Below are 15093 nucleotides of genomic sequence, written 5' to 3'. Positions count from 1 at the left end.
TTTATTTTTATCAGTAGAAAGGATTGTGGCCAAAGTTCAAAGGTTTGAAGTCGGTCTGCTTTCTTTATGAGCGCTCATTGACCAAGTGTCACCCTTCAGAGCAGAGGAAGAGGATCTACTGTGCTCAGTCACCAAGAAGACCGACGGCAGGTAAGTAAACCAGTGTGGCATTTTTCTCTAGTGTTCTTTAGACAAATGTTGGTGTCTTCAAAAGATCCATTTTCGCTTGTTTTCTTTTTATCTGATCTGACAAATGGGCAAAGCGGTGGCTTGGTGGTTAGCACTGTTGCCACACAGCAAGAAGGTCCCCGGTTCGACTCTTTCTGTGCGGAGTTTGCATGTTCTCCCCGTGCTTGCGTGGGTTCCCTCCGGTTACTCCAGCTTCCTTCCACAGTCCAAAAACATGCATGCTAGGTTAACTGATGATTTGAAATTGCTCATAGGTGTGAGTGTGCATAGTTGTATAACATGGCATCTGTGTTTAGATTAGGCTGAAATTAATACATTTTAAAAACTGGCAGGTAAGATCAGCAGTTGTGATAACAAAAGTCATATTAAATGCTTTCTAAGCAAGAAATTATGTCAGAACATGTGTCATGTGTTTCATAAAAGCTGGCAAAAACAGAACAAATCAAATCCTGAATTTGGTAAACTATCATCTTCTAATTAAATTGTCCTGAAGGACGGTTAGGAAGTTGCTTGCCGTTACTTTAAAGTGTATTCAGTTTATAATGTAATCCATAGTTTTCTCAACAAGTGCAATATTATCTGTACTATTATCTGCTGATGGACTTACACACCCTGTAAAATGTGCTCTTGGAAAATGTCTATGTACTGTAGTAATAGGCTAACCTCAGTGTAGTACACAAATGACACAGTTGGTCACAAAGGTCAGGAGATCATTATGCAAATTAAAGGGAAACGCTCAATTCAGACATGTTTTTCTTGCACATCTTCTGTTGACCTTCCTTCCTTCATTGCTGGTATGTAAACACTGTTCAAACCTCCCGTCACATGTTGTATGTGCGAGCTGCAATGTTTCTGAGCTTTCACAGATTGGAGGCTATCTGAGAGCGATTAGGAGACACTGTTGCACAATTCCTGTTGACTTTGAACTCAGGCTAATATGACAGCGGTGCTAATTGAAGTATCAGTTGCACAACAAGGATTTAAAACACATATACATGTTAATTTGATAGATCCGCATCCCCAGACAGCTCTGCACCATGGACTGCATCTTCCAGTTGCTGTTTTCCCCTCTCCCGACCTCAATCGCCATCTCGCTGATCGCCGTTGGAGTTGCAACCCTGCTCTACCTCAACTCACGGCCCAGTCCCCTCCTCAGCCCCGTTGACCTCAACTGTCAGACGCTGGGCATCAAGGTTAGAGCTGCAGGGGGAAATGAATGCCCACATGCCAAGTGACAGCACACCCTTATTCTGCAGCAGTGTTCGTGCTCGGAGGTTTGCTGTTCATTCTTGGTTGCATCTGTTTGATGTCTTCAGGGTGGCGCAAGAAAGAATGCTCTGATGGAGGACAACGACAACCTGACGTCGTATTTCTACGATGATGCCAAGACCCTGTACGAAGTTTTTCAGCTGGGTTTGAAGGTTTCAGGTGGGTTCGTTTATCAAAGGTCATATACTTTCCTTCATCACAAACCTTTTTAGCTCTTGTGGTTTCCCCTACTACAAGAAACTTCACTCGTATAATTGACAACTGAGGAATGCAAGGATTTCCTACTTCTCTGACATCATCACCAAAAAAAGTCATCATTCTCGAGCCTTATTTGCTACAGTTGACAGGCTAACTAACCCACCTGTATCCGTGGCACCTGAGCTTCATTCCAACATGCAGAGCCGGATTAACGCAAAGGCAAACTAGGCATGTGCCTAGGGCCCGATTGACAGGGGAGGGGCCCAGACAGAGGGACAAAATGTTTTTTTTTTTTTTTTTTTTGTCTGCACAAATACAGACACATACAATGGTTGATACCATGCCGGTAAAAACCTGAGGCATATATATATATGTGCATTATTACTATATTTAGTATACATACATATATATACGCATACATACGCACAGGGCCGCCGCAAGGGATGTGCGAACCGTGCGACCGCATGGGGCCTCGCGCTATGGGCCGTTTTTTTTTTTTTTTGTTCCAAATTTTTTTTTTGTTTTTTTTTTTTCATTTTTTCCCTTATAAATATCAACAGTCACGTTCCATTACAGACCTAAATGTGTAGTAGTCTGTGCATATCAATAAATATGTGATATGATGACGCGTGTCTGTTGTTCAATACAACTGCGTCAGACCAAGCGCAGACACAAGCTGCTCTGATCCAGACGGGTGGAGTTGGAACAAACTGTCACACAATGTCGAGAGAACGAGACAGATTCAGGAAATTTCCATCAGGGGTTTGAAAAAAGAAAAAAACTAAAGAAAATGGAAGAGTTTAATGCCTCTCTGAAAGGCTCGTTTGATAAATTTGTTACAAAAATCCCCGATCAGACCGGGTCTCAAGCAGCCGCGGGGCCCCGCGTCGAGGCAAGAGATGATGATGAGGCAGGGGAAGGTATCCAGTATTTTGCTAATTGGAGAGTTAAAATTGCGCATATAGACACCCGATCCGACCCGAAAAACCCAAAAATGTCGCCCCCCCCCCCCCCGGCCATTTCGCACAACTTAACTTTTATTAGTAACTTTTGTAAGTTTAAGATTTCAATTCATAAATAACATCGATGGAGGGGGGCCCAAAAATCACAGTCTGCCTAGTGTAGTCCATTTATTTAATCCGGCTCTGCCAACATGACCAGCAATCACTTTTCCAAATTCTTCACAGACAAAATCCAAATTATCAGACAAGCAGTTGGTACATGAACAGCAGGTTCAGGATGTTTAAACACCATGACACAGACTCATCCCATTAACAGGTCCTTCCGAAAGGTTTATTTTCAAAAAGGTCTCAAAGTTTTTGAAGTCAGACCTGTTATAGATTTCGAACTTGTCCTTAATGTCAGGTGTGTTTCCAGGATCTGTATCTGTTCTTTATCAGTCCCCAGAGTCAGAACCAACCAGACATGGAGAAGCTGCATCCAGCTTCTATGCTCCACATGTCTAGAACAAACTCCCAGAAAGCCTCAGATCAGCTGAAACACTCAATTTATTTAAGTCCAGGTTCAAGACTTACGTGTTCTCAGCTGCTTCTGAATGAAGCTCTAAACCTGCACTGGTACTTTTAAGCTGGAGTTTCATAACTTGATTACATTTTAACATTTCACCGATGGAAGAGGGAAAAAAAGGCTGACGCAGAAAGAAGCCAAACGAGTGTAAGATATATCTTCAAGTAATTGTGACTCAACCTCCACACCTATAGGGGGACCCACTGAGCTGGAAAAGTGCACATTTTGCTTGTCAGTATAAATGTTCCTCTTATAGACTTTGCAGTATTTATATCTAGATCCCAGTTTATAGATAGATATTGACAACAGTAGTCTCTTAAAGCTGCTTTTAACATATTTATTGATACAGTATACTACCTTAGGACTTTTAGAAATGGCAGACTTGGGACATGAAAGTACACTTCCATTGATATGTTAATAATCTTCCCTGAAAATCTAGGACTTTGCTGAAGATGTGTTGAGAGGAAGAGTTAGAATCCCCATAGATCTGATAGTCACTACATCAAAAGTAAAGTCATTGTCAAAAATATTGTGCTGAAAAAAAAAACAACTTTGTGCTTGGCATGAACTAATCTTTGATTGAGAATTACAGTAAAAGTCAACTTGCAGGGCTTCTTTCTCATTTTGTGAATGTTAATTAATTTGAAACTGTTCTTTAAGACTTTCAATGTCATTAAAGACAGCAAATAATAATGCTGCTGAGTTTTATAGCTTGAAACTGTTTGGGACCAGCCTTTATATTGGGCCCGTTTCTCATTTGCAGGTAACGGACCATGCCTGGGGTATAGGAAACCAGGAAAGCCATACCAATGGTTGAAGTACAAACAGGTAAAAACTTTTTTTTCCTGAAACATGGTGTATAGGAACTAGGGTTGCCACCCGTCCCGTAAAATACGGAATTGTCCTTTATTTGAGAAAAAAAATGTTGCGTCCCGTATTGAACTAATACGGGACACGATTTGTACCGTATTTTCATTAACTTTTACACCATATTCTAGTTGAATTATTGAAATAAATTAACTTTTACACCATATTCTAGTTGAATTATTGAAATAAATTAACTTTTACACCATATTCTAGTTGAATTATTGAAATAAATTAACCTTTACACCATATTCTAGTTGAATTATTGAAATAAATTAACTTTTACACAATATTCTAGTTGAATTATTGAAATAAGTTAACTTTTACACCATATTCTAGTTGAATTATTGAAATAAATTAACTTTTACACCATATTCTAGTTGAATTATTGAAATAAATTAACTTTTACACCATATTCTAGTTGAATTATTGAAATAAATTAACTTTTACACCATATTCTTCACCTGTAGGCTATATTACATCTGGGCTGATGTGGACATACGTAGCATAGGAGGATATTTCAGTTACTAGTATGGTTGTCTGTCTGTACAGTCATGCAAGTTCAATGCTATTAAAGCACTTTAAACTTTAAACCAAAGCATTTTGTTTTTGATATAAAATAAGCACATTTTTATTCAGTTTAGAAGTTTTGGGGCTTTTTTTTTTGGCTCCTGCGCTGCTGAAATCGGGGCGTCCCTTATTTCTATTTCTGAAAGGTGGCAACCCTAATAGGAACAGATGTGTAAGTTGACGTCAACTCTGCTTCCTCTGAAGGTGTCTGACAGAGCAGAACACCTGGGGTCAGCACTCCTCCACAGAGGCTTGAAGCCCAAGTCCGACACGTTCATTGGCATTTTTGCACAGAACAGACCCGAGGTTAGCAAAGTCTTGGTGTTTCAAAGAGAACGTTTGGTCTAAGGAACATGTCATAACCTCACTGTCTCGCTGTGTTTACGGGCCACTCTCAGTGGATTATTGGTGAAATGGCTTGCTACACCTACTCCATGGTAGCAGTCCCCCTGTACGACACGCTGGGTCCTGAGGCTCTTATGTTTATCATCGACCAAGGTAATGAGAGCTTCTCCTGCACTCTGAAGTTAATTAAAGCCTTGTAGAAGTCCAGTAACTCCACGGTTCCCACAGGGATCTGTTTCGAGTGTGCTTTAATCTTTTACCATGCCTGCTCTTTCAGTCTGTCCTGCGTTTTAATTTTGATAATCTGATCACATCTTAATGATTTAATTGAACACAAAGAGTACTGCTATCACAGAAAACCTGCTGTAATACATCCCATTGCTTGTCTTGGGATGTAAACATAGTTTATTCTCTATCTATCTTTATAGCTGAGATCTCCACCGTGCTCTGTGACAATCAGACCAAAGCAGAAACATTGCTGCAGAACAGCGAGAAAGGCCAGACTCCAACTCTTAAAACAATCATCCTGATGGACTCATTCAGCCCCGAGCTGGTGGAACGGGGAGCAAAGTGTGGGGTGGACATCATGTCCTTGCAGGATATGGAGGTAACTCAAGCCAAACGCTAAGTGGCTGCTCAAGTCCTTTTTTTTCCTGTTCATTTAAGAATATCTGTTAAAGATCTCGGACCTGTAACTGATACTGGTGACGCAAACTCAACACAAATGAAAACATGTTTTGTTTTGTGCACTCCAGGCACTGGGGAAAAATAATCTCCAAAAGCCAATTGTAAGTTTCAGTTTAAATATCTCTTTCTTTTTTTATTTTATTGTGAAATCAGCTGCATATAATGCTGAAGTGTTGATTTCATGTTCCGACAGCCGCCCAAGCCGGAGGACCTGAGTATTGTTTGCTTCACCAGTGGAACTACAGGTGATGACCCCCTTAATTTCTGTAAAGTACAACCATGGAAACAATCACAAACAGGCCAAGCAGTCGGGGGGCTCCGAGTTTCACCCCAGGAAGACACAAAATGAGAGGATAGTTTTAGTAAATGTTTACTATAACACAATAAGCTGCAGAGTGTGGTGTATTAAATTACTAAATATCTAAGAAGGAGCAGGCTTTTTAAAATAACATGATAGAGTGGCTTGGTGTCACTGAATGTCTGTTGCAGCTTGAGATTCACTTTTTCATTTATGTGAAATAGGAGCATCCTTCTGATGCCCCAGTGTTCACGATCTTGGCTTAGTTGCCCAAATGAAGTCTAAATTAGTGTTTGAGTGTAATTGACAACAGCTGGATTCATCACCATTAAGATGTTTCAAACAGTTGTTTCCATAGCGATTGAGACAACTGTTTTGATACTGACCCGACAGCACAATTAGATGTTAAAACTTCATTGACGAGACTACCAACTTTTTTTTTTTTCAATGTTTTTTTTAAAGCTCATTTGAAGAAGCTGCAGACTAAAATGGTTATTGTGGCTCATATAGCATCTGTCCAGATGTTCTCACCCTGCGGTCATTCGTGTGCATCTCTGCAGCCGCTACAATTATATAGATGACAACTTCTGAGTCTGTATTTAAGACAAGCTTTTCAAGACCAGTCCTCTTTGGGCAGTATTCTTCCAAAAAAAGGTTCTCAAACATGATGCAGAAAACCAAAAATGAATTATTAATCAAAGATCTCTTGATCTTTTCATGTGAGGTGGTCACTACAGGGAAAGGTATTCTAAAGTTGCTTTCTAGTCTATGCATGAGCTGTAGTGGTTTACTTGCACACAGGCCACTTCAGTGGACATCAGGGAGTCATCTCACATGCATTCAGAGCATTGATTTCAACAAAATGTGAACTTTCTGATTCTGTAGAGAGAAAAATACATACACTTGAGGGTAAAAATACAGCTTAATGTGGATTGCACGATGTCTCCAGATGTGGACACCCAAGTCAGGTCAAACAAGACAGGGAATTTGACTCTGTTATTTTCGCTCACTGTACAGTAAATAGACAAATGACAGTTCTTATTAACATATATACAATTTAAAAAAAACTGAAAGTTGCAGCAGTATGAGGTAGACATGGTTATTGAAAGGTGCATTGTTACAGAATATGATTGTGGTTATTATTATTATTATTATTATTATTATTATTATTATTATTATTATTATTATTATTATTAAAGGTATGAAGATCAATGACAGTTTTATTTACGTAGCCCCTTTTTAAAACAAAATACTGTTCAATTAAATACACATGTAAATATACAAATACAAATACAAAAATACAAATACGAATGTATAATTTGAAGAAAAAAAAGGCAATATTTACATATGAATTAATACATTCAAACATGGAAACATGCAGACCACTTAGCATGTCCTTCGATTGAAGTGACTGCATTCAGAGAAATGTTGCATTGTTTTTATAAGTAGCCGTGCTTGAAAAGGTTAAAGTTATATATGTGCAGCTCAGTGAAGCACATATGGCTTATTTACCTTAATGCACCTGGATTTAACTGTTTGCTTTTTTTAAAACATCCAAATTGTTTTTGTATCTCTTTAAAGGAAACCCCAAGGGAGCAATGTTGACGCATGAGAATGTTGTCTCTGACGCTGCAGGTGTCCTCAAAACATTTGGGGTACAGTTGATTTAAATTATCTTTTCATATACGGAGCCTCATTTTATTTATTTGTGTTTGGGTGATGCAAGCATTTATTAACAGAGCTTCTGCGTGTCTCCAGACTGCAGTTACTCCGTTCGCTGGCGATGTCAGCATCTCCTTCCTGCCCTTGGCGCACATGTTTGAGAGAGTCGTGCAGGTATGATCCAGACTCGGATTATTGTTCATGAGCCCTTTGAAACCATTTTTAGCTTTTATTTTGTTGTTGTTGAAGACGGTGGTCTACGGCACTGGAGCCAGGGTAGGATTCTTCCAGGGTGACATCAGGCTGCTGCCGGATGACATGAAAACGCTGAAGCCCACCATTTTCCCAGCAGTTCCTCGACTGCTTAACCGCGTCTATGACCGAGTTAGTGGTTTGTGTTGGACCATCTCATCTCCATGCACTGACGTCTGCTTAAAAAGCACCGTACAAAACCTCCCAGTGTTTCCAGAGCAACAGTTTGTCTGTTTTGCCACCAGGTTCAGAGCGGAGCCAAGTCTCCCTTCAAGAAATGGCTGCTGAACTTTGCTATCGAGAGGAAATTCGCAGAAGTGAGGGAGGGAATCGTCCGGACAAACAGCATATGGGACAAACTCGTCTTCAAAAAAATCCAGGTCGCTGCTGCTATCATTTGAATTTATGCAGATAATCTGAGAGTTTGCGTCCACTGAAAGTAGAACTAACAGACTCAGGGACAGCTTCTTTCCCAAAGCTGTGAACATTCTGAACTCATAAACTGCCTCATACTGTGCAATATTCTTTCATCCATTCATGTGCAATATTCTTTCATTCATTCATGTGCAATATTCTTTCATTCATTCATTTTCATTCATTTTCATAGTATACCGTATTTTCCGGACTATAAGCCGCACCTGTATATAAGCCGCATCCGCTCTATTTAAAAAAAAAAAAAAAAGATATGCAAGCAGATATTTATGTTGTTAGATTAGATATTTACTACATGTACAGAAGGATTTTGAACTGTAAATGATGTACATGTTTGTACCTAAATAGATCCTTTCCTAACAGTGTCTTTTAACACGGCAGCAACTTTGCTGATTAAAACGGGACAGAACCAAGAGAAAATAACCAGTATTTATTTATCTATTTATCTGTTTGAAATCTGCTTCTACTTCTATCTGCTAAAGAAGAAGTAGCGTATTCTTCTTTGCATTTATTTTGTCTTAGTTTTGATTCTAATTCCAGTTAGCAATCCCCCTAGCGGTAGAAGAAAAATCCACAGAATAGCTGCACCTTTGTATAAGCCGCATGGTTGAAAACCTATGAAAAAAGTAGCGGCTTATAGTCCAGAAAATACGGTATATATATTTATATTGTCTGTTTCGCTGATTTTGTTTTTACAAAGCCTTTTACATGTGTGCACTTTTATGGAGATGCTGCTTAACAATAAAGGCTTTCTATTCTATTCTAATGGTGGTTTATGGTGACTCAGGAGTCCTTCGGGGGGCGCGTGCGCATCATGGTGACGGGAGCAGCTCCCATATCCCAACCTGTTCTCAACCTGCTCAGGGCTGCTCTGGGCTGCATGGTAATAAATCCCCCAAATAGTGAATATGACAGGAAACATGTTTGCTGAGTGATGCTGAGTCGTGTTGTCATGACGACCTGATCATGTTTCTCTCCCTCTGACTGGTTCGCTCAGATCTTTGAGGGATACGGTCAGACGGAGTGTGCCGCCGCCTGCACCTTCACCATGCCGGGAGACGCAACTTCTGGTCAGTTCTGTTTCAACCTCGTTAATTCCCTTCTCTGAGAAACGAGGCCCATGTTTCAGGTTAAATCCAATGCTGTAACCAATCCTTCAAACATCATATCATCTTTCACTACAGGTCATGTTGGTGCGCCTCTGTCTTGTAACTTTATGAAGTTGGTAGATGTTGAAGAAATGAGCTACTTTGCCTCAAATGGTGAAGGGGAGGTAAGTCTGAGAGAGTATAGCAGGTGGATATTTAAATGTAAATGAACCAGCAGACAGCTTCTTGCCAGGCTCCGCATCTAAAGATACACTTAATCTGTTACGACTCTAAATCAAAAAGACATGTAAAAGGTTATTGGTTATTGTAAGATTTGCCCACTCAGAATATTGTTTTCAAATATAGTTTCAAAGTAATCAATCCAAGCAAATTCACCAGTATTCAAACCTTGACCTACAATGTGGGGTATATTATTTAAAGGAATATGCCATGATTCACTGCTAAGTCAAATCTACTGAATAGACTGTTCATGTGTGATTTATCGCCCCTCTCCAGGTATGTATCAAGGGTAAAAATGTGTTCAAGGGCTACTTGAAAGACCCGGAGAAGACCGCGGAGGCCCTGGATGAAGATGGCTGGCTCCACACTGGAGATATTGGAAAGTGGCTTCCGGTAAAACTCCAAATCCAGATTGTGTTTGTTTCCTTGCTCAATGAAGTCAGTCACATGACTAACATGATATTTACCACAGTCTGCATACATACACCTGCAAGCTCCTGCAACGGTCCTGGGGCCTCATTTAAAATGGAGTGCGTAAGATTCATACTAAAAGTGCACGTACGCCCAAAAGCCGAAAATGGCGGGCGCAAAAAAAAATCTGGATCTATAAAACCGCGTGCACGCAGACTTCCACGCAATGTTCCCTTTATGAATCACAGTCCACCTGGAAAGCTGCGCAGCTGACTCCGCCCCATATCCCACCCTCCACACGCCCATAAATCCATATGGATGAGCCTACTGAGCATGCGCAGTGGCTTCCTGCAACCTGTTAGGGATGAATCCGGATGAATGCGTCAAAATGAATGAACGTGTCGAGCCACCGTGCCACTGAATTTCGCTGAGATCTGAGATCTAGAAGTTGTGGATGATGTGGAGAGAGGACAGTGAAACGAGATTATTTGGTGGTCACAGTAAAAGTAGGAAAAGTATATAAATAGTATAGAATAAAGCGAGTGAGTGGCAGCATGTCGTTGCTGCCCGTTAGTGCCACGATCGCACAACGCAATTTCCACTGGGGGCAGGGGGGACATGTCCCCCCCACTTTTCAAAATTATGTATTTGTCCCCCCCACTTTTTACAGTTTAAAAACTAACGGTAGGCTCAGCAAATCATCAAGACACTCGGGACGGCGGCCCGGCAGCCCCCGCTCCCCCTCCTCCCTCCCGTCTCCCCTCAGAGCTGCTCTAGGCTGTTTTATGGTTCCGCGTTATACCAACGCAGAGCCTACGGCGTAGGGTACGCGGCGACGCGCACCTACGCCGGACCCTACGGCGTAGGCTCTGCGTTGGTGTGACGCAGAACCATAATTCCGGCTTGGCTCAGTTATTAAAAGTAAACAACATGAGCGCACGTACCCGTGCATGACAGGCAGACACACACGGGGAGAAGAGACTATTTCTTTCATTTTAATTTTTTTTAAAAACTTTATCCTTATGAACGCAATTGTTATATAGTCCAACTTTCCTTATTTTAATCAGAACACTTTCTTTTTTCCTCTTCGGCGTGGAGTAGTGGGCTCGGAGCGGCAGCCATCCCCCCACCGCCGCCTGCTCCATTATCAGCACTATTTTATTATGTTGTGATATGTGATGACATTATTAAGAGTATGACATGAATCTGGCTTCATTTCACCACCTCACCGCCTGCCTCGCCAGTTCCCCGTGTCTTAAGTAAATTCTTACGGGAGGGTCAGGGTTGCCGTAAAGATAAGCAGATTTTTCGGTTAGTTTTTTCTTTTTAGATCCGAGGCTTTGCGTAGAAGGCGGCTTCCGCAACTTTCAGCCGCTTTTTCTGCGCAAGCAAGCTTTATAGATGAGGCCCCTGGCTCTTAAATCAGTCTGCTGTGGCGTCTTTAACGAAAGAAGACATCAGATGGAATTAAAGTTTTGAAAAAAACAAGCCATTTTCACTTGTTTGACCCCTAAATTCCCCTTTTTATATCTTTCTGCTAAACATGGATCTGGAGACAGTAGTTGTTTTATTTTAAATGTATAATAGAATGTTTGTGCTTTAACATGAAATAAAACTCATTTTATGGCCAAAATCCAGACAAAACTTTAAGAATCGGATTGACATTTAACCATAAAAATGATTAAAGTTTTGTAGACACGTAGTGTCTTGATGTTGAAATATAATTACGATTGTTTATATTTCATATAAAGCAAATTAAATTTAGCGTTCATCCAAGTAGAAGGATATGAAAACAGGATAACACATTATTTCACGGGGGCATGGCCTGAGACTGCGCACACCGTGCTTCATGCGTTATTTCTCAGATATGCCCTGTTTTGTTCGACAGAGCGGAGTTCTGAGGATTGTGGATCGCAAGAAGAACATCTTCAAACTGGCTCAAGGGGAGTACGTAGCACCAGAGAAGATTGAGAACGTGTATGTGCGCAGTGAACCGGTGGCCCAAGTGTTTGTGCACGGAGACAGTCTGCAGGTGAACTCAACATTTTGGCTGTTGGTGCATTTACAGCCCACTCTGGCTTTGGAGATTAATACTTTCCTCTGTCTGTAGTCCTGCCTGGTGGCCGTCGTTGTCCCTGACGCTGAGGTCCTTCCAGATTTTGCCAAAAATCTGAGAATCCAAGGCTCCATCGAAGAACTCTGCAAAAACCCAGTAATGTTTCTACCTCTTGTTGTGTGTAGGACGGCCTTTCTGTTCTTAAACCAACAAACTCTGGATAAACGTCTAAAATCTGCAGGAAACATGATCATTAACACTGCAAGCAGCCAGTTGGAGTACTCTTACATTCTTGCTGTAAAACCCATAAGGCACAAGTCTGGAAATCCCATTTAACGAAAGAAGAGCAGCGCTGAATTACGAACCACAAAGACCTGCAACTGGACTGATTATTGCTTTTTTTCTTTCCAGGAAATTAAGAAAGCCGTCATTTCAGACATGACCAAACTTGGAAAAGAAGCAGGTCTCAAGTCCTTTGAGCAGGTAAAGACTCTTCCTGGATCATTAGTGTCAGCTATTGACGTGCAAAAATGAATACCTCCTTTTGAAATCCTGTTAATTTATTTATTCTTTTTTAATGAACAAACATAACAAAAACCATCATATTTTAGTATGTCTTAATACTAGGTAGAAAATAGGTCAAAATAACAACTTGCACTTTTTTCACCTTTCTGTTATAAAAATCATATGAAAATACTAAGTACCCCTTTACCGCTTAAATAAGTTTGAAGAGGGTGAGTTTCGGCATGTGCTGGTGACCATCAGTCCGTGATGAAGTGATTATCAAAAAGATACTAAAGCAGATGTTTTGGCTGTTGGCTCTCTGGGGCATTTGAGTTGCAAGAGGCATTCATACGTCTATTAACACAATGCCAAGAGGGAAAGACATAAGCAGTGGTCTACAGGAAGCATTTGTTGCTGCACATCGCTCTGGAAGGCTTATAAAAAAACTATTTCCAAACAGATTCAAAGAGGGGATATTAACTTTTGAATATAATTAGTTTGTTTCTGTACTACTGTCTTCCAGTTTAAATGAAACTATTTAAACAGCCAAATTTTTGCTTTTTATTCCTTTAAAAATATGAGTTCTGCTTCACATGTCAAACTTAGCTCTGAGCTAAAATGTTTTAAACAGGCTCCTTTTGTCCAGAAGTGCTTTTAATGTGAAGACCATGCGGATTTCTGATGCTCATTTACTCAACCCCCAGATATGTGTCTCTTATCCTCACCCACACCATTACTTCACTGAAGGCTGTAACTTCCAGACTAAACCGGACTGAACATTTGGATAGGCTATAAGGTTTTTAAAACTGTTGGACTTTCATCTGCTGTTCTCTGTTGCAGGTGAAGGATGTGCATCTCCACCCAGACCTGTTCTCCATCGAGAACGGCCTGTTGACCCCAACACTGAAAGCCAAGAGAGCCGAACTAAAAGCTCTCTTCAGACCACAGATTGACAAACTTTATGCCAGCATGCAATAAATGGAAAACAAAAGAAACACCACCAACTCATCTACTTCAATTTTCCTCATTTTTACTTTTTAAAACATCTTGGCAAGATCTTATTTCATTTTTTTTAGTTGATATATGCACTTCGGTTCACAATGACCAAGTATTGAAGAGGCAGTTAAGATCTGTTTAGCCAATCGTCCCAAAATCTGGAGTTTGTTTCGAAAGTTCATGATGGTAAATTAAGGTTGAAAGGTTGAAAATAAGACATGATTTGCTTCACGTGCAAACATGACAAGAAGAAAATACCACTTTGATTTTTTACAATTGTAATTTTGACAAATATGGTGAAACAAAGGTCACATATTTAGACTACGGTAGTATTTTTTACACTCCAAAATGATGTTGTTTTTTTTATTTTAAAAAGTTTAGTTTCAAGCTCTTTGATTACGTTTGATTGTTCAGGTGAACAGGCGCACATAAAACCTCCCTCTTGTAAATGGTTAAACAATCTTCTTCCAAAAGTTTGAGTTGAAACACTTCTCCTATTGGAAGCCAACACTGCCCTCATGTGTTTAAGTACGACCATGGCTGCACCCACCAAACAGGAATGTCAGGGTTACCCGTACATCATGCATTAAGATATATATTTGGCTTCAGCACGGACTTTAAACTGAAAGATTTCATATTTTAGCAGATTACTTTCCACAATTATTCTTTCATAAATGTATTTATTTTTGTCATCGTTGTCAACCACAGTTCTGAGCAATAAAAAGTCATGTTTGCTTGTGTCTTTATCTTTTCATTTCTATTGTTTTACCCCCGATATTCGGTTTCATCTGCCTTTTTCACAAGAAGAGCTGGAATGGACTCCGGTGGTGCACCTGTGTTGGATGAAGCAGGAAAAGATAACTGGGGATGTGTTTATATTATGTTTACTAATTAAAAAGAATAAAGAAATCCTTTTAAAACTTTATGCTTTTTCTTTTTTTTTCTTTTTTTTTGTCTGCATATATATTAATGGTTGATACCATGTTGGTAAGACACCTAAAGCATATATATATATATATATATATATATATATATATATATATATATATATGCATTTTTGATATAAAATATATATGACATATTTTTAAATATGTCACATATATTTATTTTATTTATATATATATATATATATATATATATATATATATATATATATATATATATATATATATATATATATATATATACCTACCCGTTTTTTATTTTTTTATTTTTTTTGGGGTGGGGGGTGAGGGGTGACATCCGCTGCTAGTCCAAGATGCGAAAAACACATGGAAACGCACAACAAGCACACGAGCCCTGGAAATCTGCAAGAGAAAAAACAAACAAGACACGAGAACAGGCAGAGACACAAGCAGCAACTATCCCAAGTCCCCGGGACCCAATAGCTTTATGCTTTTTCAACACGACCACGTTCAGCATCCCTTCAGCTTAAGACACCACATTCAAAGTTTAAATGAGTCACACAGTATTGAGTTATTACCCTTGTGCACAACTTTTCAATA

At 39.8% G+C, this 15093-nt stretch overlaps 1 protein-coding gene across 2 annotated transcripts; it reads left to right on the top strand.

Moving 5' to 3' along the window:
• Window positions 1–14322, top strand: acsl5 (acyl-CoA synthetase long chain family member 5). 2 transcript variants are annotated; one of them, XM_061709377.1, is made up of 21 exons: window positions 1–150; window positions 1214–1382; window positions 1506–1617; window positions 3947–4011; window positions 4822–4923; window positions 5016–5115; window positions 5391–5569; window positions 5718–5750; window positions 5843–5894; window positions 7529–7602; window positions 7706–7783; window positions 7859–7993; window positions 8107–8241; window positions 9081–9176; window positions 9291–9363; window positions 9478–9566; window positions 9898–10014; window positions 11921–12064; window positions 12143–12244; window positions 12500–12571; window positions 13433–14322. In XM_061709377.1, the coding sequence occupies exons 2-21, from the start codon at window positions 1227–1229 to the stop codon at window positions 13568–13570; spliced, it is 2052 nt and encodes a 683-aa protein (XP_061565361.1). In that variant the 5' UTR covers window positions 1–150; window positions 1214–1226; the 3' UTR covers window positions 13571–14322. The 2 variants fall into 2 exon arrangements, with proteins under 2 accessions (XP_061565361.1, XP_061565359.1); XM_061709375.1 differs by having other exon boundaries at window positions 3–150; window positions 1200–1382.
• The last annotated feature ends 771 nt before the right edge of the window (window positions 14323–15093 follow it).

Source organism: Cololabis saira, chromosome 19, assembly GCF_033807715.1.
Source record: "Cololabis saira isolate AMF1-May2022 chromosome 19, fColSai1.1, whole genome shotgun sequence".
In the NCBI taxonomy this organism is placed as follows: Eukaryota; Metazoa; Chordata; class Actinopteri; order Beloniformes; family Belonidae; genus Cololabis; species Cololabis saira.
The sequence above is the reverse complement of the archived record's forward strand: the minus strand, read 5'-3'. Positions and strand labels throughout refer to the sequence as shown.

Bases quoted from the DNA above. Each gene is read 5' to 3' on its own strand.
- acsl5 (XM_061709377.1), top strand. From the start codon at position 1,227: ATGGACTGCATCTTCCAGTTGCTGTTTTCCCCTCTCCCGACCTCAATC. The intron at 4,924-5,015 runs GTTAGCAAAGTC...GGCCACTCTCAG, and splicing joins TTGCACAGAACAGACCCGAG to TGGATTATTGGTGAAATGGC. The intron at 9,567-9,897 runs GTAAGTCTGAGA...GCCCCTCTCCAG, and splicing joins CCTCAAATGGTGAAGGGGAG to GTATGTATCAAGGGTAAAAA.